Raw genomic sequence first — 25,595 nt, 5'->3', positions numbered from 1 at the left:
TAACAGCATTTTACAGCAGCATATATTGTACATACATAATTTATACTGTAAAAGAGCAGGTGAAATATTCTGGTACAAAAAGAGGAGATGAGCAGCTGTACCATTTCTCACCAACCCTCGTTTTATTACACCTCTTCGTCATCTGAATTCATGGTACAAAAAGAAATACACAGTTACACATGGTATATTTAGTGGCCACTGTATAATATACAGCATAACATACAGATTTTACATTTTTTTATGTACATAATATACTTATTTATATACCTTGATTTGGAATGTCTTTATTTTTAACCTCTGACTGAAATCAAACTCTCTGACAACATCTACACAGTGGAGGTGACACACTTCTTCTGGTGTGATCTTAAGAGAATTACTCTCTAAATAAACAGCGGGCAGGTCTGAAGGGGAAGAAAATAGAATAATGCAGCACTGCATTAGGCTTGAATAAACATCAGCTCAGCTGTGGGGGATTTCTAGCCTGCCCGTCTCTGCTTTTTAGATGTCATGCCGGCAAATTTGGGAGGCTTTTCAATTTTCTCTGACTCCTGGGGCACTTGGCTTTCAGCTGTGTGGTGAAAGTGTGTGTAAGTGTGTCTGTGTCTGTGTGTGTGTGTGTGTGTGTGTGTGTGTGTGTGTGCATGTGTGTGAAGTGCATCCTGGGGGCTACATTAGCTCTAGATCTGTCAGTTCAGACAGGATGCCTGCTTTGCCTCTCAGTGTCAGGAGTTAGCTTTCTGTACACTAGACAGACACAAACACACAAACAAACACACACACACACACACAGAGAGCAGCAGATTGAGCTTAATAGCCAACACAAATGACATGTACAGCATGAACCTGCAGTCAGAATCTTCGTATCGAAGAAATTTCTTGTCATGTAAGTTCATTTAAACAAGTCCACAAATATGAGCACACAAGGTCGTTTCATAGGATTCATTTTCAGCTTGTGTCTCATGCTTTGTTTGCAGCTGCGTCAAATCTAATAACACTTTGAAGTCAACATCAAACAAAACGTCGGCACCGGCTGAATCTACGTTATTAAATTCATGCTCTCATTATATCGTCTGTTCTTCATTTTGTCAAGGTATCCAATTCTGCTCTAAAATGTAGTGGTGCATGTTTTTGTTTGCGCTTGAGTGTGTGTGTATGTGTGTGTGTGTGTGTGTGTGCAGTGATGAAATGGGAAAATGGGGATGAGGAGAAAGCAGCAGGGAATTGAAAATGTGGAGAGGGGAAGGGGGAAGATTCTCATTTGAGATAAAAATATACTCCGTGCAATCTCTGAACACCCAAACACATGTACACACACACACACACACACACACACACACACACACACACACACACACTGAAGAAACTACAGTGGAGAAAAAGTAGGTAGCTGGCAAGCAGAAAAGCTCAACTGACCCTGTATATAATCAAGTCTGTAGATAGCTGACCCTGTGCTCTGCTGGAAATTGAAAACAAAATTTCCACACAGGGATCAACAAAGGGCCACAGTGTTATTATCATTAACAACACCAATAACAGACCTTAATGGACCTCAATTATGTGAAAAATTTCAGAATTACAGTCAAAAAACCTGAATAAAAAGCAAACAGTTGGATAATTTGCCAGTGTAGCTTGTAAAAAAGCTACAATAAATCGCATATCAAAGTATACTGTATGCTTCAGATGTAAGCTGATGCAACATGGAAGACATACACACAGAACTATTACATAAAGCATAACGATATGTTTTTGACTGAAAAGACTAAAGAGGCTCACAGTTCCTTACAGTATAGCTGTTCATAAGGTTGTGCTGATTATGTCAAAAGTCTTTCTTTTATCTGTCAGCAGAGAAGAGAGGGAAAGAAAAAGGAGAAGAGCACTCGCCAACTGCAGCATAAAAATAATAGGGAATATATTAAAATAGCATCAATACACACAATCAGATATTGTTAGGAAAACCAAGAGTGTAAAATGATGAGGCATCTCAACATGTCTTGACAAGCTCTCTGTCTCTCTCACCTTTCTGTCAGTAGAAATGGAAGCTGAAAGCACCACGGAGTTTTGTGTGTGTGTGTGTGTGTGTGTGTGTGTGTGTGTGTGTGTGTGTGTGTGTGTGTGTGTGTCTACAGGAACAAAATAATAGGTAAGAAAAAAAAAATGCTGTGAGACAGCTGTTCTGCCATGCTCAGATAAACACTGCAGATTCCTCTTCATTGTGGGTGTCAGTGGCAGTTCACTTCTGGGGCAGATGTTATCAAGTTATTCAAATATGAAAACTTCATCAGAAACCAGGACTCAGTCCTGACCCTAACCTTAACATTAAAATGAATCATTGGCAGTCTTCAAAGAGTGTAAAACTTGACTTTGCCGAAGTGTAAAACCTGAAGTGTTGGATAATCAGCCTCTTTTTTTTTTCCTGGTGTAGGCAGATGCATCTCTTGGTAAAAGCCACCATGTCAGTGGTAGTAAAGAGGAGGGACCACATCAAATACAGTCCACCAACCATCAACCGTTTGTGTTTATGTTTTCACAGTCTGACGGCCACCACACATGCTCCTGCCCTGCCCAGACAAAGAGGTGCAACCTGAAAGAAAAAAAACCTCTCAGTCAAAGCTGGAAATTAACAGGTAAAACGATGGAAAACTGTATAAAGTAATGTTTCCTCCTGCATTGGAGGATTACATTGGAGTTAGGAAATTTCTACAATATTTGTGGATGTGATCTTTTTAAACTTATCAGATACTGCTATGTTGAAATTAGTTTTCATCTGCTCCCTAAAAACCAAGTTTCACCACCTTAAAAACAGTAGTAAAATTCTGAGGATTTATATCCAGGCAGGATTTAGAGAGACTAACCCATGCTTTCATTTCCAGTAGTTTAGATCACTGTAATGGTCTTTTCTCAAATCTCCCCAAAAAACCCACCCAGACCCAGAAAGCTGCAGCGAGAAAACAAACAAAGGTCTCTTCACTGTCAGAAAACCGGGTTTAAACTGTAATTTTTGCAGTTTTTAATGAATTATGTGAAGCAGTTTGAATTGTATTTGTGAATGACATGAGCTATAGAAAATATATGTGCCTTGTCTTGCCTTTGTTCCTGAAATGTTGCCATTTTAGAAATACAATACTATGTGAGGTGTGAGGGACAGGGGCATGTCGATATTCTGACAGCTGGAAGTTACTGTAGTTTTGTTCTGCTAATTTGGGCCAATTACCAACACAGTCAGCAGCTGCAGTGACACAGCTTGTAGAGGAAATTAAGGGAACTTCAAGTGGCAAAATGAGGCAATTTGATACCAACATCATTGTAGCCTGAAACTATAAGAGCTAAACCAAATTTTGGAAATCTGATGAATGGGACCTTGAGCTGGTTTTTACCTTGTCTCAAGTGACTCACTGTGGGTTAAGTTTGTGGTTGTATAAAAAAAAATGTAAACTAATTACAAAATGTGACCTGCACCACACAGACTGGAGGAATCGCAACAACAGAAGAGAATGGTGGAGAAGTTTAGCAAGGTGAACCTGAAGGCAACTGAGGCCTCCTGATGAATTACACCACACATAGCAAAGGTGGGGCTCTGTAGTAGTAGTATGGCAACATTATATTTATATCTTATATATACATATATTATAGGGAGGGGTGTGGGAGGGCAGCGGTTGCTGAGGTGAGGGATAGAGGGTGGAGTATGCTTTGGAAATCCCTGGTCTATACCAGTGGCTCCTAACCTTTTTGGCTTGTGGACCACTAAAACAAAGTTACATCTAGTTGTGACCCCTCATCACAGACTGCAAATGTTCATGGGTTGTGAGCAGTTTAACTTCAGAGTAAAAGAGTGATTCTTCCTTCTCAGATTGTTTCATTTGAAATTCTTTTCGAGGCCAAGATAAGTGAAATTATTCAGATATTCACAAGAAAGTGTAGCAGAAATATGCTATTCCTGCTTTGCATCATGTTGTGACCACTCAGATTTTATCTTGCCACCTCTTGGAGGCAGTTGAGAACCACAAGTCTCTAAGACTTAATTATATGTTTTGCTTGTCTTCTCTCAAAACAACAACATTGTGCATCCATCCACAGGCACCGATGTGAACCAGAATGTGAGGATTTATAGAGGAGGCACCAAATTATTTTTGTCCTAAGTGAATCACTCGTGTCTTTTGAGGTTGTTTGCCTTGTTTTGTTTCGTATCTGCGGCTTCTACACAGACAGTTCGAGCTGTCAGTCACCTAATTTTAAACATAAACTCACCACGAATGTTATGTGTCTTGGAAGTAAAAAAGATTGACAGATTTGTGCTAAAGCAGGCAGAGGGAGTGATGCCACTTGGACAGGATAGACAACACATCTGTTTGTTTGTTTGTTTCAGTTTTTGACAATGAACAAAGGACACATTTAATGGTCTCAACATGTCCCTCACATCTCAGTTTGTCCTCATCCCTCTGTGCAAGTTTGAATGTTCCCTGTATTCTGTATCCGCCCACCTACACCCCTCTTGTTCTCAGCATGGTGCATTTCTGTGAAATGGCAGATTTCCAGCGACTTTGGTTGGAAATCCTCTGAGACTGTGCAGGAGATGGGGTATAAACTGAAGTGTGATAGACTTCAGCCGAATGAGATCGTTCAACTTTGAAATGGTCCCCTCTATCTCCTACTGCTGCCGCCACAAGGACAATATAATATATACATGCAAGGTCAAACTGTGACTGTGTTTATATAACAATTCTATTAGTGTACATCATGATTTATTTTTTTGTTTTTATTGAACTAAAGTATCAGTGTATATATAAGTGCAAACATCTAAATCTGTCTATATGAGAATAAAGGCTTATTGCACAAACTGCCCAGACTCCATGCTTCTAGATATATAAATAGTGTGTGTGTGTGTGTTTGTGTGTGTGTGCGCATGTGCATGTATGTGCCATTGTATTTATTTGTGTTTGAGTTTTTACCTGTGTCCACTCATTTGTCTGAGGGTCGTAAGCTTCTACAGTATTGAGATACACCTGACCGTCATAACCACCCACAGCATAGAGACGGTCGCCAAGGAGACAAACACCAACAGCATCTCTGCTGATGCTCATGGGGGCTACTGCCGTCCACACATCTGTCTGAGGGTCATACCTGTATACACACACACAAACATTTACATGGGTTCACACACACAACACATTAACACATTAAAGCAACATACAGCGTTTTAATCAGCGTGCTTTAGAGGTGCAGGTTGGTGCATTTTTTGGACTTTGGACAGAGCCAGGCTAGCCATTTCCAGTCGTAATACTGACAGAGTGGTATTTGGCACGAGAGTGAGTAAGCATATTTAACAAAACGCTGAACTATTCCTCTGGACTTTGGTGTCCCCAAGTGGTAATATCAAAAATGACAGACAGCGATGTTCGCTGCTACCTCCTACCTACAGGTTGACAATCTAATTACTCAGATTTTATATACAGGAACTTCAAAAACAGAAACAGCCTTCGTCTAAAAGACATATAAACTACAACACAAATCACATAAAAATCTTATACATATTATTACAACACACAGTAAATTGTGCACTGTAAATTTCACATTTCAAACACATATATATGTGATACATCTGTTACACCTCCTTAATCAAACGTTAATAAACACATACATGCATAAATGTTGACTCACCTCTCCACACAGTCACTCAACCGAGATGCCAAGGATGAGGCCGGAGCATCGTGACCTCCGATAGCATACAAGAAGCCGTGCCATGTGGCCACACCCACACCTCCACGTCTTTTAGCCATAGGAGCACAACCACTCCACCTGTAGACGGAAGGTTGTAAATCTCACAACCAACTTTCACACTTTCTCCAACACTGAGGAAAGCCTCACAAATGGACCAGCTCAAAATCCTCCAAAATGTGCTTTTTTTTTAAAGATTATTTTCCAGGCACCAATGAGAACCTCCTCTCAGCTGCTCAAGCGGAGCCCATAATGAGTGCACTCGATAAACAGAAGTTGTTTGAATGTGGTCTATTCTAACGGCCTGAGAGGGTTAGCTGTCTCCTTTGATCTGTGGGTAAATAACCTTAAAAGCACAGAGGCAGTTCACTAGTAAGAACAGCAGACAGGAAATAAAGCAGGAGACGGCAATTAATTCTGGTCAAATGAAGTCCCTCGTCTCTGACCTGTTGGTGTGGGGGTCGAAACACTCCACTGAACGCAGGCAGGATGAGCCATCACGACCTCCTACTGCATACAACCTGAGGAAGACAGAAGAAGGTGTTATCTCTATGGACATACATACAAAAGAACACCTGCCACACAAAACACCACACACATTTCTGGACTCCCTTTTCAATTTAGTGACACTTACACAGATGGTAAAAAGGTGTGTTTGTGTTTGTGTGTGTGTGTGTGTGTGTGTGTGTGTGTGTGTATGTGCGTGTATGTGTGTGTATGTGTGTGTGTGTGTGTGTGTGTGTGTGTGTGTGTGTGTGTGTGTTGCCCAGGATTTTTGGGGGACAAAGTGAGGTGAGTAAAATCAATCAGCCAACACTCTTGGGGCATCACAACCCCAAGCAGTCACTCAGTGTGTGTGTGTGTGTGTGTGTGTGTGTGTGTGTGTGTGTGTGTGCATGCACGCGCGCGTGTCTGTGTACGTGTGCACACATCCATGGATATGGAGTTGGGAGGGTGAAGAAAAAAAGTGCATCAGAACCAGTCGAGCAAGTAATGAGCTCCATCAGGCAAAGCGCCCAGAGAATACACAACACATACATGCACACCCACAAACACATGCAGCCATGCACACACACGACTGCTGGGCATGGATAACACAAACCAGTTGTTTCTGTATTAATTAGCATCTATAAAGCATTTCTCTGTACTGTCTCTCTGAGGCACTAAAATAATAAAAACAACGGCACAATATTGCGATTTTAATAACTACTGTCGGCTGCAGGAGAATTCTGGGGCAAATGAGGAGATTCAAGCCATGAATGTATCAAATCCCACTATTAATACACTCAGTTAGCAGTACACTTAGGTACACTTAGCTAAAGCTAATGTAGTCCTGCAACCTGCTTCATGAAGGTTGTTATTTTCAGTTTTATTGAAATGGTTTTAGAGAGATGTTAATTCAACTGTATGATAATTGAGGAGGCTGCAGTTTGTGGTGCTGTGTTCAGCACCATTATTACATTATTCAGAAAGTTGTTTTTGTTATTTAGCCTATCCTCAGTGATATAAATTGGATAGACAAAATAATATAAACACCTGTTAGTGCCTCCAAGATGACCACAAAGATGAATCAACACCTCTCTAATACAGTTTCAACACAAATTGAACATTATAATGTACATGATGGGAGAATTTAATATAGGACTGTTGTACTAGATTGCATTAGTTTTAGCTAGATGCACTGGATTTTGCCTATTGATTTGCTATTTTTATGGCATACAGGGGCAATGTACTATAATGTGACACAAGGTTGCACAGAATCTATATTGGTACAGATATACAGTAAAAATGATGCTCTGTCTGAGTACAGTAATTCTTGTAGAATATATAGTACATGCAACATTAACTGACATTAATTTGGCAAATGCTTTTGTCCAGAGTGGATCACAGTAAATGGATTTAGCATATGAAGAAGAGCAAGACATCATAAAAAAAACTTGGGTGTTTCAGTGCTTCAGGTAATGCACTAAAAATGTATCTTTAACTTGGATGTAGTGTCGATTCATGAAGCTATACATATGTGAACTTGTGTGCTCACTTACTTGCCATTGAGTACAGCTACTCCCACAGTGCTTCTGGGTGTAGCCATACTTGCAACAAAGCTCCACTGTCGGGCTTGGGGGTCCCACCTAGTAAAAAGAGTAAAACAATTTCTCAGTCTTACTGTGGAGCAGAACAGTTACAGTTAGTCTACTGATCCATTAGTAAATCGACAAAATTAATTTGTAACTATTTTGATAATTGATTAATTGTTTTGGGTAATTCTTTGAGAAAAAAAGACAAATTTATCTGGATCCATGTGAATATTAGTTGGTTTCCTTAGTTTTCTGCAACTGTAAACTGAATATCTTGGATCTTTTGTCTTTTAGTTGGACAAAACAACACACGTTTAAGACGTCACCTTAAACTCTGGAAAACTATTTTCTGACATGATATAAAAAAAAACTGATTAATTGAGAAAGCCATTGACACATTTATCAATAATGAAAATAATCATTAGTTAAAGCCCTGTTATGGAGCATGGCTAACCTGAACCTCTACAGATTTTCAAATAAATTGTAAAATACAGTATCCAGTGGGGTTAAGAGATTGCATTTTCGCAGCTGCACCATTGAGCAGCAACATTTCCTTCTCAAAACGGTGTCCCCTTTTCTCCAGCTGTGGGAAATATCCTCTCACCTTTCCACTGTGCTGAGGTAGCTCCAGCCATCATGTCCTCCTACCGCGTACATGGGCCCCTCTAGGACAGCTACACCTGCAATACACAAACACATGTACATGATTAACTCATGGCAGCTTACCAAAACAATATCAGCTCGGACACGTATAGGATAAGGGGTGTGAGTTTTTATTGTGTGTGCAGCCACACCCAGGGCATTAAGCATGCGGAGTTAGCAGCATGTTGACACTTCCATACTCAAGGGATTTATATGCCAGAACATCTGTGCTGCCAGATGTGTGTTTGAATCCTTGCGTCCCTTCACACACATGCACACATTTATAAAAAACAATGAAGCACCAGCACAGCACGCTTCGTCAAATGTGGTCATCGGAATAGTCGGCTTCACAATGAGAGGGGGGACAGTCCTTAATACAAGACACACAGGTTAAATCCACTCTGATGAAGCGTCCTTGAGCATGACATTGAATCACTTATTATCTGGTGGTGAGGTGCAGTTCTGTTGCTGAAAATAACCTCTGAATTAATTGTGAAAAAATATATTTTCTAGCAGGGATCAATAAAATATCACAAAAAATCAAGTAACTGTGTATTTGTCTCTAAAATTGTACTTACATAATGCCATGCTCAAAATTCAAATACCTTAATCAATCTTCTTACAAATATCTTCCCTATTACCAGCCAGAACTGATACTAAAACTAATTTAATAAATTTGGGGCTGAACTTTCCAAGACAATTTCACATTGTATGTAAATCACATTTGTGCTCTAACCAAGGTGCTCACCTAAGCCATGCCTGTGTGTGGACATGGGAGGCATGACGCTCCAGGTTTTGCTGTGCGGGTTGTAACACTCCACAGTGTTGAGGGTCTTGAGTCCGTCTCGGCCCCCCACCACATAGAGACGGCCGTCAAGGACAGCTACACCAAACTGAAGTCTCCGTCCACTCATGGTGGCTACCTGCCGCCACGTGTCCCGACGCAGACAGTACTGCTCAATACTGGTAGCACCTGGAAAACACATGAACATGTAAAGTGAAGGGGGATTACGCTGCTCTCTAATTTAGAGGTTTGATTCAACTGTATGGTAATTCTGGCAGCTGCAGTGTGATGCACTGTTTAATCTCTCTAGAACAAAAAATTAACATTATAACCTTCATGAAAGGAGGATTTATCGCAGGACTTTTTATTAGACTGCATTGGTTATTGCTAGGTGTATCTAATAAACTGGCTAAGTAGAGTTTAGTGACTGTTATACCTTTCGTAGCATCCATGCCACCCACAGCGAACATGGCCCCTACAGTAGCTTTGCGAGGACGGGTGCGAGGGCTCTGCAGCAGGGGCCGACGCTGGGGCAAGAGGTGATACTTCATCCCCTCCATCAGCAGCCGCTGGCACTCCACACTGTCGCGGAGCAGAGGGTTGGACTCTAGGTCTGCCAAGAACTACACACACATAAAAGAAATGTGCACATGAACGCACAGGGACACGTGGCAGCTGCTGTCAACAAGCAGCTGAAACAAATGCAGGGTATGTGTGTACAGTGGGTGTAGGCCAGTGTGGGTTACAACGTTATCGCTGATTATGGAGGTCTGAGGGTCGAAAGAAAGCTGTTCTCTCATTGATTGAGAGATTAGATCAGATCAGACCAGCTGCTATTAGTGCTCTCTCACACACACACACACACACACACACACACACAGATCATCTGACACACTAGAAAACTAATCAAACCTCTCATCAGTTTTCTAGTCCATACCCTCTAACCTCATCTATGACCACACACACACACACACACACACACACACACACACACACACACACACACACACACACACACACACATATATATATACACATAGCGACAGCTATGAAGCACTTTAATCCACCAGTCTGTTCCTTAAAATATATCCACAGGAAATGCGTGCAAGTGAGAGAGGCAGGGTGGTGAGAAGCAACTTTTCCCTAAGGGTAAGAAGGCAAGAATTGCATGATTTACATTTAGATAGGTGTGTGTTTGTGACTGTTTGTGTACGTGTGTGTGTTAATAGATGAAATGCAGTAGAGTTCCAGAGAGACCTGATTTTTTAAAAATAAAATTCATTTGAAGTTTCCCAACTATGTGCACAGCTGCATCCTTGTGTGTGATGAAGTGAGTGGAGACATTCAGAAATATATATATATATGTATAGGATATATGATGATGAAAAAAAAAGTTATTTTTACACTCTCATTTTCGTCTGTGCTGTCCCCCATAATTCCCACCCTACCACAAAAAAGAAAGATTCGGCCAAAATAATTCAACTTGGTCACTGAATGTAAAATCAATTTTCTCAGCCAGACGTGGAGAGCGTAAAGCAAGCATGCTAAATGGATAAGCAGCTTACACGCCAGGGTGAACCCACACTTCCACTGCATACAATCACAGAGGGACAAATTAGGGTGAACCCTATTTCAGCATTCATTTGTGTGTGTGTGTGTGTGATAAAGACGGACAGAGATAGAAAACCGTGTTTGCCCTCTGCTGTGCTATTTATCCATCACGCTGTGATGATTGAATGTGGAGGGTGAGATAAGATTGAGTTCTGCAGGCGTCCCGTCTTCTCCTCTCTGTCCTCTCTTTAGCTCACAGTGGATGGAGAGACCGTTGTGCTGCCCTCTCTGTTTCAGTTCACGCTTGACATAAGAGGCAGAAATGGTCTCTGTCCACTTATAGCATACACTCACTCCCATACACATAGAAACATACCTTACTCCTCTCTCATTTCCCTTACAAGACATGCTCTTGCTAGCACCTCTCTGTCTGGACCAGAGGATGAATCCTAATGACTTTAGTGATCCCATCATGTTTCCTCTAACACCACCATGGGTTTGATGTTTGTAGTTTGGAGTGAAGACACCCACACACACACTTAAGCTGCAGTTATTGCTTCCATAAAAATTGCTTGTTAAAGGTAAGAAAGTAAGCAGGGCTTGAACTTCTCTCTTAAACTCTCTCATTCTTTTATCAACATTCCCTGTCAATTTTTCTGCGTACAAACGAGTGCGACATTATAAATATCTACCAGGAGAGAAAATATAATGTGCTGTTATCCCAATATTTCCTTGATGGTCAGCTTTTCACTCTGTGTTAAAGTGTGGCCGCTGGGAACACACACTGGATTTCAGTCGGACAGCATGTTAAGCAAACTAATTATTTTCTGAGAACCTTACTACCCTGTATATATGCAACTGTTTGGTACACACTGTCCGATTTACAGCCGCAGATGCTCTTCTGAGAAGATTAGACCACTGTGTGTTTGTAACAGTGGTAATGGGGAACAGGGATTAAAGGCATTAATCTAGTGAATTGACATCCACTTGATGAGTAATCACATGGTGCCCTAGATCTGGCTAATTGGTTGATGAATATTGATCAGTTGTCTGTGTGAGGTTTCAATGTTGTTTTATTGGCATGTCACAGCTCATGAGGTTGCTGATTGTTAATTCATTTGTCAGTTAAGCATTGTGGTGGTAATACATTGTTAAAAGATGAATAAACCCTTAGTTCTACGTTTTTTGCTTTTGCTCTTTCTCCTTTGTCACTCTTCCACTGCTTTACCTTTCTGCCATCCATCTTCGCCCTGATTACATGTTACAGCTACTTGTGATTTCAGCTGACCAGGGCAAAGTCATATATCTGAGGTGTTCAGTGCAAAAACAAGATGTATAGATGCAGGCAGAGAGAATGGAAAGAGAAAGGAAGGGCCACAAAAGGACTTTTATCTCTACACTTTCTTTACATATAGTGAGGGAAATGACTGATGAGGGAGATGAAGAGAACAGATAATTTGGCTGCAGTTAAGAGACATATCACACTTAATTAAGGTTTAAAACGTGTGTGTGAATGTGCATTTGTGTGAGTGTGTGTGTGTGCATCCAAAGCCCTAGGCAGTAACTGGTTTATATGCTAGATTCTGCCTAGCATATAAACCTCTCTGCATCACATTACCAGTCAGATACTCTGCTACACTTGCTAGAAAGAGGAGAGAGTGGAGGAGGAAAAGCGTGGAGATACATGCACACACACTCAGATACACACATGTGCACAGAGAACAAACACAAGCACACACCTGACAGAGTAATGGTTGTGATCTACAGTTAGCGTAATGGCTATAGTCCCTCTAATTGCCTAAAGAGGATAGTGAGACAGATTGGAGCCAGGAAGAGGGAGAGAAGGAGAGTGAGGGAGAGAGAGTGCTAGACAAATTTGACCATAAAAAACAGCCAGATCATCAGGAAGAAGACTGACACAAACTCTTGATTAGTACTTTGCTGCGAAAGATGTGAAGACATGAGCAACTCTGACAAAGCTCCAACAACAGTTACTGAATTTGGTTAAGTTCTAGTTTCAAAATGTGTTGATTGATGATGGAAAGAAAAATGGATGACACCTTCATAATCATAGTAGATATATAATGTGCTCTTGCGAATGTAATTTATCTTTTCACCGTCTCTTCTCAGCAATATATAGAATCATTATTACCAATTCAACTGATTTACAAGAGTGAGAGAGAAAAAGAGAAAAGAGGAAAAATACTGGAAAATGGAAAAGACAGAACAGAGAGCAGCTGATAATATAGTGACACGTAAAACTGTACACAGTCGTTTTAGTTTGTACATTCTTTTAAATTGTAAAGATATTTATAGTTATTTATTAATGCATCTATCACCTATTCCACATATCCATATTACTATCTTATCATTATCAATAAAGATGCCCTAGATCAATAGAGCTGATCAGTTTCAGTTGACTGACAGCAGTGGAGTGGGTCTCAGCCATGTCCTGACCCATCCACATGAATACTGTTTCTTTGTCAATGTCATTTTAAAATCCAGTGTTTCAAATCCTCTCCTCTTGTCGCCTGCATAAAAATGAATTTGACGCAGTGAGATATACAGATTTAAAATCTGAGAAAAGAGAGACCTGATATTGAGTCAGTGCTCAGTTCAGATGGATCCACTGAGTTCAGATTTTGGAGTTGCTATTGGAAGAGAAAATGCTGTCTATTAAAAAATTATTAAAAAAGACAGTTATATTATTAAACAAGACAGTTATAATACGTTATGTGACAGCTCTCACCTGTGGCTGCAGCAGTGGCAGTCGGATGTGAGCCAGCAGCAAAGGCAGGTGGCGTTGCCGGGTGGCAGAGTCATGACGGACCCATGTTAGCAAAGATGTTACCACGGTTTCCTCATCTGGCACGTTGATGTCATCAGAAGTGAGCAGCCTCTCCATCTCCTCCACTGGGAGCAGCAGGAACTCCTGACCTCCCACCACCTCTAAGAAGTGATCCTGGTGGACAGAGAGAGAGAGAGTAAAACAGAACGACGGATGAAATCGTAGTAAGAGTAGAGAAGTAAGGACAGATTGGTTTTTAAAGAGTAAGGATGAATAAATAATGTATTGCACAAGAAAGAGGGGAATGAGAAGTGGAAAAACAATAGGGAGGATTTAGAGTGGAGACGGAGATCAAGGGTTGGCAGGAGGCAAGGAAAGAGAAAAAAAGAGGAGGAAAATGAGGGCTTGCTAAAGGTCAGAGAAAGATGGATGGGAAAAGCTGGAGAAAAAAAAGGGTGAGATGAGTCAGTGGTATAAGATGGGGAGGTTGTTTGAGACGTAGAGAGAAGGGCTGCAACTAACAATCATTTCAATATTGTTTAATCTGCCGATATATTCTAAATTAATCAATTAATTATTTGGCCTTTAAAATGTCAGATGTCGTCGAAACGTCATGAAGCACAAGGTGACTTCTTCAAAGTGCTGTTTTTGTCTTACAAATAGTCTCAAATCCAAATAGACATGCAATTAATTACAATTAATTATTAAAATTGTTGCATGTTAATTTTCTGTTGTTGAACTAATCATTTCCGCTCTAGTAGTGATTGAATTTGGATAGAATTCAGGGGTAGAAACTAAAATTAGATACTCTGTGTTTCTATGCTAACCAATATAGAAACACCACTTGCCCTCAGTGATAGCCCACATTGTGCTTGTTAATTGTGCGTGACCGTATAGTTTGCCATAGCTATTACAGACATTATATCTCATTTGTGTGTGTTTTTTTTAAAGTTAGAAAAGGGGAATAAAAACATGTAAACGTGACCTGCTTCACACATAAACAAAACCTTTGAAATAAAAAAAAGAGAATTGAAAACACTCAAGTTCTCTCTACCAAGTCAGTCTTTTGTGAAGCTCTGTCATAATCCTGAGTTTTTATGTGTGTGGGAATATGTGTGTGTAAATGAGTTACAGACACAGGCAGACAGTCACACCCAGATAAAGCCACCTCTATGACATAATTACCCGAGATTAAAGTTTAACAATAATCCACTTAGAGGGAGAGAAAGAGAGGAGCGGTGACACTGACAGAGACAGACACACAGAGGGAGGCTGGGTGAAGAAAAAGGCATGTAAAGACAGGAGAGAACAAGAAAAGAAAAGAATAATCAAGTCGAAGGAGCTATTTCATCGTCACCATAGCAACCCTTTGCTGAAAACAGCCATCGTGGCGGTAATGGTGTGTGGTGCGTTGTGAACGAGGAACCAATTTGTTACCAAAAATAACATCAAGGCTGGAAAATGAATGATAGAGGTGGAGAAGAACAGTTGTTTAAGGTGAAAGAAAACCTGAATATTGTTCTTACATTCAGCACCTTACATTAGAACCTAAATATCACCTGTAGTCTACCTGTGTCTACAGTACATCAATATTTTCAGATCTATATTCCTCCAAGCTGCTCTTTCATTCATTTTCTTGTGGTGGCTCTACAAGCACAGGAGGTATAGATATAAACTGGCCATGTACCCACCATGGTGTAGGCGTGAGCAGCCCTCTGCAGGTCATGGCAGCCCTGAGCGTCGGCGTAGGAGCGGATGCCCAGACAGTTGGAGGGGTGGAGCTGCTTCATGAGGAAGGAGCAGCAGGCCTGAACCACAGACGACAGCTGCAGCAGGCAAGAGGCTGACAGCAAAGACTCAATAGTGTCCTCCCTCAACTCGAGACGGCCTGGACGAGGGCGGGAGATAGAGAGATAGAGAGATAGAGAGAGAGAGAGAGAGGGCAATAGAGAGAGAGAGGGAGATAGATAGAGAGAGAGAGAGAGAGGGAGAAAGAGAGAGAGAGAGAGAGAGGGAGAGAGAGAGAAGGGATGAAGAAGACAGATAAAGAAAAACAAGATATCAGAAAAGGGGCTGTGTATTAAAAATTGTCTAAGATTTATAATTTAAGAGATTTTGAGATCAATAGTAACACCGTCATCAATTCAAGCAAATGGTCGCAAAATGTATACAATTTTTTCATACAACTGAGACCAAAATGAATGCATTAAGTTTGCATGGAAAATATGATGGTTTCTGCTGATGGCTTCCTGGAGGTGTTAGCCATTAATAGCAGATTCAGAACCTACAATCCCATAAACAAAACCAGCCAACTAATAACTAATAAGGCATACATGTGTATGTACCTGTATATGCATACTGCACCAGCACCCACAATGCATCAGGGTCTACTCCCTCCATCTTCACTTCGTCCTGCTTAGCCTCCCGCACATCACTTGTGAACATGGCCGCAAAGTAGTCCGATACGGATGAGAGGACCAGCCTGTGAGAGGAGAGTGTCAGGCTTCAGTCAGAGAGGACGGACAGCTCTAATTGAAGAACAGAGTACTCTGACCTTGCTGACAGGATGAGTCTGGACTGTCAGGGAAAAGATGCAGAACGGAGGCGGAAAGGGCATTCTGGACATGATGACACAACCAGACAACACACAGCATTCATCCCATATCATCCTGTTTGTGTGTTGGTCAGATAGCTTTGGTATCTTCTCCCACACCATTCCAACATCAGATAAGACCATTTCTGTAATTTCCAGAAAACGATGATTCACTCACATGTTACACCATGATTGGTGAGCTCTGCAGAGGTCAGACACAAGCCTCGGGTTGAACCTCTCTCTAACTCAATTTTTTCATTTGTTGCCAGGGTTGCACAATTCAATCGCAATATGGCCAAGTGCAATATCCAAATCACAGGAGCTGCTAAAAAATCACAGGTGCTGCAATTTTTTCATAGTAAAAATGTGTCCAAACATTGTTGTCCATTGTTAGCACCATAAGCGTTATGGTGCTACAGAGACGCCTTGGCCTACAAATCCAATTCTCCAGATGTGAAGGAACATGTTTGTTTGGTACATGACCCAGCAAAAATCACATCATCATCATTTCTATATTTTTTTCTGTTGAAATAAAATTTTCCGCCTTCTATCTCTCCATACAACAACAAGGGGCTGAAAAACAGTAAGTAAATGGACTGTAATTATTACAACTGTAGAGGTTAAAATAATCCTACATGCATGCAGACCAGACAGGATTAAATTGCTCATTAGTGCAAGTAATATTTAAGTCACTCGATTTCCCCTAAAGAAATAAATCCCATCAGAATGGGACTCGCACCATCTATATTCCTCTCTGAAGAGATGTTATTAGAGGTGGAAGAAAGCTGTGCAAACAAAAGCTTTGCATGAGCCTTAGGCATCTCCAGATGTTTGTACACACTGAGCATATTGAGGATAAAGAGCTTGATGTCCTCAGACGTTTAAACTGCCTGACAGTCTAACTGCAGTGGCTCATGTTTCCCCTTAAAAGTAGTGAAAATTACATTTTTAAAACCTAACATAGATTTTCAAAACTTGTGACATAAAAGAGACTAACATGAGCTCATTTGTTTGTGCACAGTTATTTATCTTTGAAACCAGTGCCGCATTGGGGGGGTCTCTGAATTATGTGATATTAAACTGATATCTGGAAAAGACATTGGAAGACATCACCAAGCTGTTGCAAAATGTACACAGAGTTGCCAGCCATTTGCCAGCACATTAACATACTAACAATGCAGTAACGCATCTCCTGACTCCTTACATGTGACTTGTTATTTTGAATTCACAGCAATGTCCACAGAAAACAATATAAAGGAAGACACAGTCCCAGTCAGATCAAGTCCTGGCATGCACTATAAAAGACCAAAAGCCAGTCCCTGCAGTCAGACAGGAGATTATTCAATTTGCATCTGTCAGTCACAGCAGATGAGCTCATGGAGGAAGAAAGAGAGAGAAAGGAAAATGTTTAATGTAAGGTCAATGTAAAATTTAGAGGTGAGTGAGTGTGAGAAAAAGATACATGGAGTAATGTTCAGTGAAGCGGATGAAGGACGGAGAGGTTTTATCTTAAGGTCACTTGTTACTTAATTCTCCACCACAACAATCCATTACCCTTTCATGTCACCATGAAGTTCATCACACACACATACACATCAAGGTATTAAAAAAGCCAGAAAGGAACTGTTATTTAATATTTCATGTACAGTATTTTTCATCCCTTGCACTTGGAGATGTCTTTGTAACTGACTGTCTGAGGGATATATACTATAGACCTGTACTGCAGGGTTCAGTATTTTTGATGTCCAGTGCTAAATATGACTTATGATAAGTAAATTGAGCAAGATCAAGCACACATTAAAGTTCTGTTTGATGCCCATATTAACAGATTTTACATGTTCAAATGGTCTTTCTGCTTTAACTGTTGTATGTCGTTTGGTGACTTGAATATGTGTGTGTGTGCACGTGTGTGCACGTGTGTGCATGTGTGTGTGTGTGTGCACTGAATATGTATGAGTTATGTACATGTGTATAATCTCATTACTGAGTGTGACACCGGGACCTTGACAGATAGCCTGAAGCACAGATGAGTAGTGTGTGTGTGTATGTGTGTTTTACAGAGAAAGACGTCAAAGATGTGTTGCTGCGAGGAAGTCATAGAGCATACAGCAGTGGGTTATTTACACACAAACACAAATGCAGTGTGCTGGAGACAGAGACATGGCAGACAGTGTGCCACACTATAATGGAAAGAGCTGAGAGTAGACAAAATGCCAGAGTGAGGAGAGCAGGAAACAGATGAGTTGGACTCAGGAAAGGAGGGCAAGAGCTGGAAACTGAACACTATGTCTGTTTGAGTGTGGAAGTGCTGCTTGGTACAGAGATACAATAGTGGAAAAACAGAGTGGGTAAAAACAACAGGAGGGGATGGTAGGAAAAACTTACCTCACTATTGTGACTTAAACAGAGGTATAGGAGATGTACACTTTTAGTCATGCTAATAGCGTGGCTGAAACATGGCAACGTGTTGGTCTGGGAATTAGTCGTTCCGCCCCTTTGGTCCACACTGAGATATCTTAACAAACTTTGCAAGAGGATGAATCTATTGAGTTTAGTAATCCACTGACTTTTCATCTAACACTACCAGCAGGTCACAGTCACAATCAAAAAAACACCTATGACAACTGCAGTTCTCACCAACCGTCACGTTCTAGTCAGTGTTCTCAGTACTCTGGCCTCAGGCAGCAATAATGAGCCCATTATGGTTTAGTGCATCACAACAAGCGAAGAAGACTCACACGACATAAGAAAACTTACTTGGACAAGTGACACAAAGGTGAAATTTATGCTTTTATACAGTATTTTTCAGTTTTCAAGAGAAAAGACTTCAAGGATGAAGACTAACTCATTGTTTTGGTACGTCTGGTTAACAGCTCCACCTCCACTAAAGAGCAACGCTAAGCTGTTTCCCTGAGCTTTCCTATGGGACCCTCTGGGATTGTCTCTCATGCGATGGATTAGACTGTCCAGAGCAGGGCTAAAATGGCTGTACGCTTAGTCTTGTTGTACTAAAATGAACCATGGTGTGCACTTAATGGGCCCCAGAAGCATATCTATCGATCTACAATAATCGTACACAGAAGTTTCTCAACGAACATTAACTAAAATCATTGAAGGTAGCACTCTTACAGAGGTGTCCAGATGGGGCTACAAAAATAGATCTGCAAGATAATATATTTTTATAGGGTACAGCCCCAGAGACAAAAAGGTATAATTGGGCTCTACTTTTTTTTTTTAAGTACATACAGAGCCTGAGTTTTGCTCAAAGTGTGCTGCTTGCAACAAACTCTGGAAGAAACAAGCAGTTATACTATACACACAATACAAGTGGCTTATTCAGCATGTATGGTGTATTTGTTTGTGTGACGGAGAGAGACGGAGAAAGACGGAGGGTAAGAAGGTGTATGTTTTGTTCCCAGAAAAGCACTTTCATCCTACACATACAATAAATCAATTGCAAACAAAACAAGTACTTTCAAGCAAAGATGTCTAACTCCCACCCTCTTGCTGGCACGCACAAACACACACTCAACACACATCCACACAACTTCAGACATCGACACACTCTTTCACATACACCATTAGGATTCTCATACAGCAGCGTCTTTTGTTTGTCACCATCTGTGCCTGGAGGACTAAATCAAATGAGGCAGAAGAGGAAGGCAGTGAGAGAAAAGGAGTCTTTCTGCTGGTGGAGGGCCGCTCTTCTGTCTCATCCCTGTGCAGATGGACCCTGCTGCTGCACCAGTGGCCACATGCCCAGAGAGCGACAGCGACAGAGCAGAGTGTAGGGGCTTGTGTGGGGCTATGAGGTGGATGACAGACACGTGTGTGTGTGTGTGTTTGATGCATGATTCAGAGGCTCACTTGACTATGTGTGATACAGAGAGACTACAAAAATAAAAGGGGACTTCTATGAGCGTGTCTGTGGTTCTGTTGAGTATGTGAAAGTTTCTTTCCAAACAGTATGCTGTGTGTTCATATGTGTATGGAAACTGTGTTGAGGTGTTGTGGTATATGTGTAAGCACTTCATGCAAGAGTTACAGCTAATGTTTCTGCAAGTGCGTGAGTGGTTAAAAAAAAAAAAAAAAATTGACGTACATGTTGGATTTAAGGCTGCCACTGATGATTATTTTCATTATCGATTGATCCGCTGATTTACTTTTCTAAATAATCTATTTATATACTGTTTATACAATGTAATCAAAAAGATAAGATTTGCAATGATATGAAAGAGACAAAGATAGCAAATCCTTTAAAGAAGCTAAAATCAGCATATGTTTGACATTTTTGCTTTAAAAGTGACTGAAACGATTAACTATCAAAAACTGGTGCAAATTAATTTCATGTTAATTAATTAATCAATTAATTGACTAATTGTTTCAGCTCTATTCGGTTTGTAAGTATCTTCTATATAGTCAGAGTGAGCATCTATTATATATTATATATATATATATTTATCTATATATCATTTTCATCTATTCAATATCAGTCTTTGCTGTGCCAGTGTAACATATTAGCATCTCTTTGCTCTTACCTGTGCGCAGGTATCCGCCTGTCTCCAGCCACCAGTATGACATCACACAGCTGTCGGCTCCTCAGGTAGCCCTCCATCTTGCGGAAGGTGACGTCAGCGTGGGACAGAGCGGTGAACATACACTCCTCTGGACATGCACATGGCTCCATCGACATGCATGAGGACAGTGTGGCGCTGCTGTTGGACGTCCTGTACGCACATAAACACACGGACACACATATGCACACATACATGGACAAACAGAGACAAAGACAAGGAGACAGAAGCTTTGAGTGCATGTGTTGATGCTGATTCTCTTTTGTTCAAGACAAAGAGACAGATGTGTGGAGAGAGCTCCACCAGCTGCTCCACGTCTTCCATGTGCCATCATTTTCTTTGTTCCATTCCCTCACACATATTCGCTTTCTCCTTCACTTTTTAACAGGGTTACAGTATGTCGCCAGGAGCAGACAAAAGCTCTTTAATAGTCCAATTACTAGGAGTAAATGGCCAGATAAATTTAGCCCACTTAAAAGAGAAGCTGCCAATTAAATAGCTGTGGGAGCTGAGCCCATAGGATATGCAGTAATTTACTCTGCTCCCTAATGGCAACCAGTTTCCTTGTATCTATACCAACAACGGAAAATGAAGCAGAGTTTTGAGCCAGGATGGCTTCAACATTCGTTATTCACTGGTGGAAGTGTTGAAGCCCAGGGCTGTTATGTCTTATTCTTCCAGTCAGAGCTGATGAAGAGTGCGCGTGCATGTGTGTGTGAGAGAGAGAGAGAGAGAGAGAGTTGGTGCGTGTGGTTGTTCGTCAAAGTATACCTACCCTATGAATCATCAGTCATCATGGCGCCCAAACCAGCAATTAATTTATGAGAGCCAGAGCTGTTGCTTCCATTTTTTAATTTCACAGCAGAAGTGGCAGGACTGGCCCTCCAGCACAAAGAGATAAGAAACGGACTGATACTCCAAAGAAGATATCGCTTCAACTCTACAGTTAAATAAAAATTGTCTTTTCTGACTTGTAATTTTTACACATTTTAGTAATTTTTTACTAAATACTGTTATTCTATTTCTCCATATTGTTGTAATTTTACTGTTCATATTTCTGTCTTCTCTGCACATTTATTGCATGTCTGTCAGAAGATGGAGTCCAGTTAATGGATCTTTCTGTGGATATTTTCCTTTTGCTATAATTAATATTTTTGGATGACTCCCGGAGTAACTTGAATTTTAAAGTAATCTGAGACACTATTAATAAAAGTTGCAAGAAAATATCATGCACACAAATTGGCTTGTGTGTGCTGCTGCTGCTCCTGATCTGCTACAGCAGGAGTCCTCTTCACTCTGCTCCTCTACATCTGTCTCCTGTCCTCACATTTATATCTCCGACTAATCTCATCCATCACTCACTTCACTCCACCTCATCCCATCATCCCAATATCCATCTCTGCCTCGGCTTTCTCGCTTCCCCATCCCGTTCTTACCCTCCAAGGAGGCTTTTTGGCTAGCTTTCCTGTCCTCTTGTATATGTGTGTGTGTGTGTGTGTGTGTGTGTGTGTGTGTGTGTGTGTGTGTGTGTGTGTGTGAGTGTATGTAGACGAATGGTGTGGCTAAATACTGCCAGAGGAGATGGCTTTGAAGTGGGGGGAACGCTGCCTTCCAGTCCCCTTAATTGAGCCTGGCAGGCACTCAACGTGGTCAGAGAGGGAGAAACAGAGAGAGAGAGAGGAGAAAGAAAGAGTGTGTCTGGGGCGAATCAACACCATGCAGCCAGATTTTTTAAACCCCTGCACCAGGCAAGGACATTCACACAACTGTCATTGAGTGTCTCTCTCCCTGCCTCTCTCTCTCTCTCACTCACTCACTCACACACACACACACACACACACACACACACACACACACACTCTCCCTTATGATTAACTATCTATCCTGATTAGCCTGTAAGCTAACAGCTAATGCAAATGAAACTTAGTTCTGTAAGGTGATAGACGACGTGATCATACAGCCACGTTGCCTGCCTGGTCACATGTTACACCCTCCGTGACACACATACAAATGCTTTTGCCCCCCCCCCACCACACACACACACATTAGCAGGGAAAGAAGAGAGGGCAGATGAATGGATGAGATGAACATGGGACAGAGGGAGAGAGAGAGGGTGAGTACGGGAGGCACACCAGGATTAAAGGGGGGGAGGAGGGAAGCTGGGTGGGGTGAGAAAGTAAAAAAGAGAGGAGGAGATGAGCGGAGCTGAGTCGAGCCTTCAGCCACTCTGGGATTCAGTATGCGTCCCTTCCTCTGATCCCATTTGGGATTCTGCCACCCGTGTTCTTGGAGTATCATACTGTACACAGGAGCTTTCAGAGGGAGATGATGAATAGCAGCACACACATGCACATCACAAAACTTACATGCACCGAGCTGCACATGTATGCTGCAGAAACTAATCTCTGTGTTGGTATGGCAACAATAACATGTGCAAGGACATGGCTATATCCATGCACAAGCACAATACATACTCAAAATCTGTTCAGGTTCACATCATAATGTCTTCTTTGCTTATGCTAATGAAGCAGGTGTGTGTGTGTGTGTGTGTGTGTTACTATTAAGAAGAAGTAATTTTCTGTGTAAGTGGTGTGACACCAAGCCTTGCATAACAATTGATGTTTTTAAAACCATATTTCTCTCTCTCTCTTTTTTTCGTTTACACAAATGCACACATTTGCAGTGAAAACAAATGGGGTGTAGAATAAATAATTAGAGCTTCAGACATTAATCCATTTTAAAAAATACATCTGCGTTTGCGCTTAGTGAAAGCTGTTTTAATGTGTGAGTGTGTGTGTGTGTGTGCGCAAGTCCTATGAATCATTTATATTTTCTGATGCGTGTCTTGGGAACACGAAGTATGATAGGAGGCTTTCAGATGCATCATTATACCAGGATAGTAAACACACACACACACACACACACACACACACACACACACACACACACACACACACACACACACACACACACACACACAGAGTGTATGTCTTCCTTTACTTGCTCACATTTACTGCTGCATCATAATAAAAACGTAAATCGGTGAGTCTGTGCAGATGCACCTAGGAGGTATAATGCCCTAATTGCTTTGTTTTGCTGTCTCCATGGCAACTATTAATTTAAAACCTTTTCAAACCACTACAGCTGGATGGCCATGCCAATGCAACACACCCCATCATGCATGTGCACACAAACATGCAGACCACTAAGGCTTGTGAGTGAAAGCTGGAGAATCAGTCAGTGGAAACAAAACAATATAAATGTCAAGTGCACTATACAGCAACATGCGGAGCTCAGCCCTGGAGTCATATTGTTAATTTGACTCTGAAAATCCCATATTCACAACAGTGTACCATTTGTGTTTTGTGTTTGTGTACTCAACAGAAACTGGTTGGTGAAGCCTTATTAGGAGGTTGAGAGGAAAAATCAGTGGACCACATGCTGTCCCAAAGGTACTCCGCCATCATTTTCTCTCTCCCACTCCCTCGTTCTGTCTGTCTATATGTAATGCGCGGCCCTCCACTACTGCATACCATCCGAACAGCCTCTTGCTTGGTAAATGCCTCTTTGTAAATCACTTTTTCCTTTATAGTCAGCAGGAGCACATTCACAGTTTCCACCTGTCCTCTATTTGCACCAGTAATGATGATTAGGGCTGCAACTATTTCAATTTTGATTAATCTATAGATTATTTTTTCAATTAATCACCTTTGAAAATAGTCAAAAGAGTCTGCTACAATTTCCCAAAGCCCAAGAAAATGTATTCAAATTGCTTGTTTTATTTGACCAACAGTCCAAAACCCACAAAAATCTTCAGTGTACGATTAGACATGACAAAGAAAAGCATCAAATATCACATTTGAGAGGCTTTAGACAGTGAATGTTTGGAAATCTTACTTGAAATATTACTAAAATGATTAATAGCTTATCCAGATAGTCGTTGATTAATTTAGGTCGACTGACTAGTTGATTAATCAACTAATTGTTGCAGCTCTAATGAGGATTATGATATCAGCAGTGACAAACTAGAACGAGATGATTAAATGTGGCAGGAGAATGATTAATCGAATTATACAAAACTCAATGACTTTTCACACAATAACTAACAACTAAGAAGTTCTTCACTTGCACAAACATTGTTGGGGTGGGTGTGTTTTGTGAATCTCACATCTAAGTTACTTTTAATGATTGTGTACAAATCTTACCCTGGAAGTTTTAACTAAAAAGTCCATAAGCCGACATTAAACCACCCAAACCTCACATCCTACCTGCAAGAGCTGGAGTCGGTTTCCGGGTGGTTGCTCTCCTCGGTGCCCGCCGCTGCCGCTGCCGTCGCTGCTGCCTCCTCCTCCTCTACCCCGGCATGAGCAGAGGGCTCGGGTACCAGCTGGGGCACCGGGGCCTCGCCGGGGGGTTCCATGCTCGTCACCGGGCGAGAGCGACGATGAGGCGGCGGGGAGACCCACGACAGCGCCGCGGCGGAGCTCCGGCACTCTGGCTGACTGAGGGAGCGGGGACAGGAGCTCCCCGTCGCTCCAACTGCCGCTCCTCCCGGTCCGCCTCGACTCCCCGCCGGATCAGCAAACTTTCTGTTGCTGCCGTTACACAGGTTAGACCCAGCGCTACCGCTGGCCACAAGACCGCTGTGACCCCCCGCGCTGGGGTTTACACCGGTTGAATTCGAGTTGCTAGAGCCGCTAACTGATGGTCCGTCTCCGGAGCTGCCGCCCGCTCTCCTCCCGGCGAAGTAGTCTCCCAGCGGCGGGGAGTGAGGCGGAGGGACCGCGGGGTGACCGAACCACCTCCATCGGATCCTGAGAATCTGTTTCACATCGAACTCCTTCCGCGAGGAAGAGCCCGAGCCGCTACTCGACAT

At 41.6% G+C, this 25,595-nt stretch overlaps 1 protein-coding gene across 1 annotated transcript; it reads right to left on the bottom strand.

Annotated features, from left to right (window-relative positions):
* Window positions 1–25,595, bottom strand: klhl5 (kelch like family member 5). Its single transcript, XM_022758510.1, has 13 exons — window positions 24,988–25,595; window positions 20,684–20,872; window positions 15,898–16,034; window positions 15,244–15,440; window positions 13,514–13,726; window positions 9,650–9,836; window positions 9,178–9,402; window positions 8,392–8,467; window positions 7,755–7,841; window positions 6,159–6,233; window positions 5,656–5,793; window positions 4,947–5,118; window positions 1–2,581 (listed from the first exon to the last, which is right to left on the bottom strand). Exons 1-13 carry the CDS (start codon window positions 25,593–25,595, stop codon window positions 2,525–2,527), a joined length of 2,361 nt encoding a protein of 786 aa, XP_022614231.1. The 3' UTR covers window positions 1–2,524.

This window comes from Seriola dumerili, unplaced genomic scaffold, assembly GCF_002260705.1.
Source record: "Seriola dumerili isolate Sdu_G_001 unplaced genomic scaffold, Sdu_1.0 BDQW01000301.1, whole genome shotgun sequence".
In the NCBI taxonomy this organism is placed as follows: domain Eukaryota; kingdom Metazoa; phylum Chordata; class Actinopteri; order Carangiformes; family Carangidae; genus Seriola; species Seriola dumerili.
The sequence above is the reverse complement of the archived record's forward strand: the minus strand, read 5'-3'. Positions and strand labels throughout refer to the sequence as shown.

What these genes read in the sequence shown, in the direction of transcription:
- klhl5 (XM_022758510.1), bottom strand. Translation starts at nt 25,595, where the DNA reads ATGTCGAGTAGCGGCTCGGGCTCTTCCTCGCGGAAGGAGTTCGATGTG. An exon ending in AGGCGGATACCTGCGCACAG is followed by an intron (nt 16,035 to 20,683) that starts GTAAGAGCAAAG and finishes CTCCTCTCACAG; the next exon opens with GCTGGTCCTCTCATCCGTAT. An exon ending in TGGCATGGATGCTACGAAAG is followed by an intron (nt 9,403 to 9,649) that starts GTATAACAGTCA and finishes TGTGTTTTCCAG; the next exon opens with GTGCTACCAGTATTGAGCAG.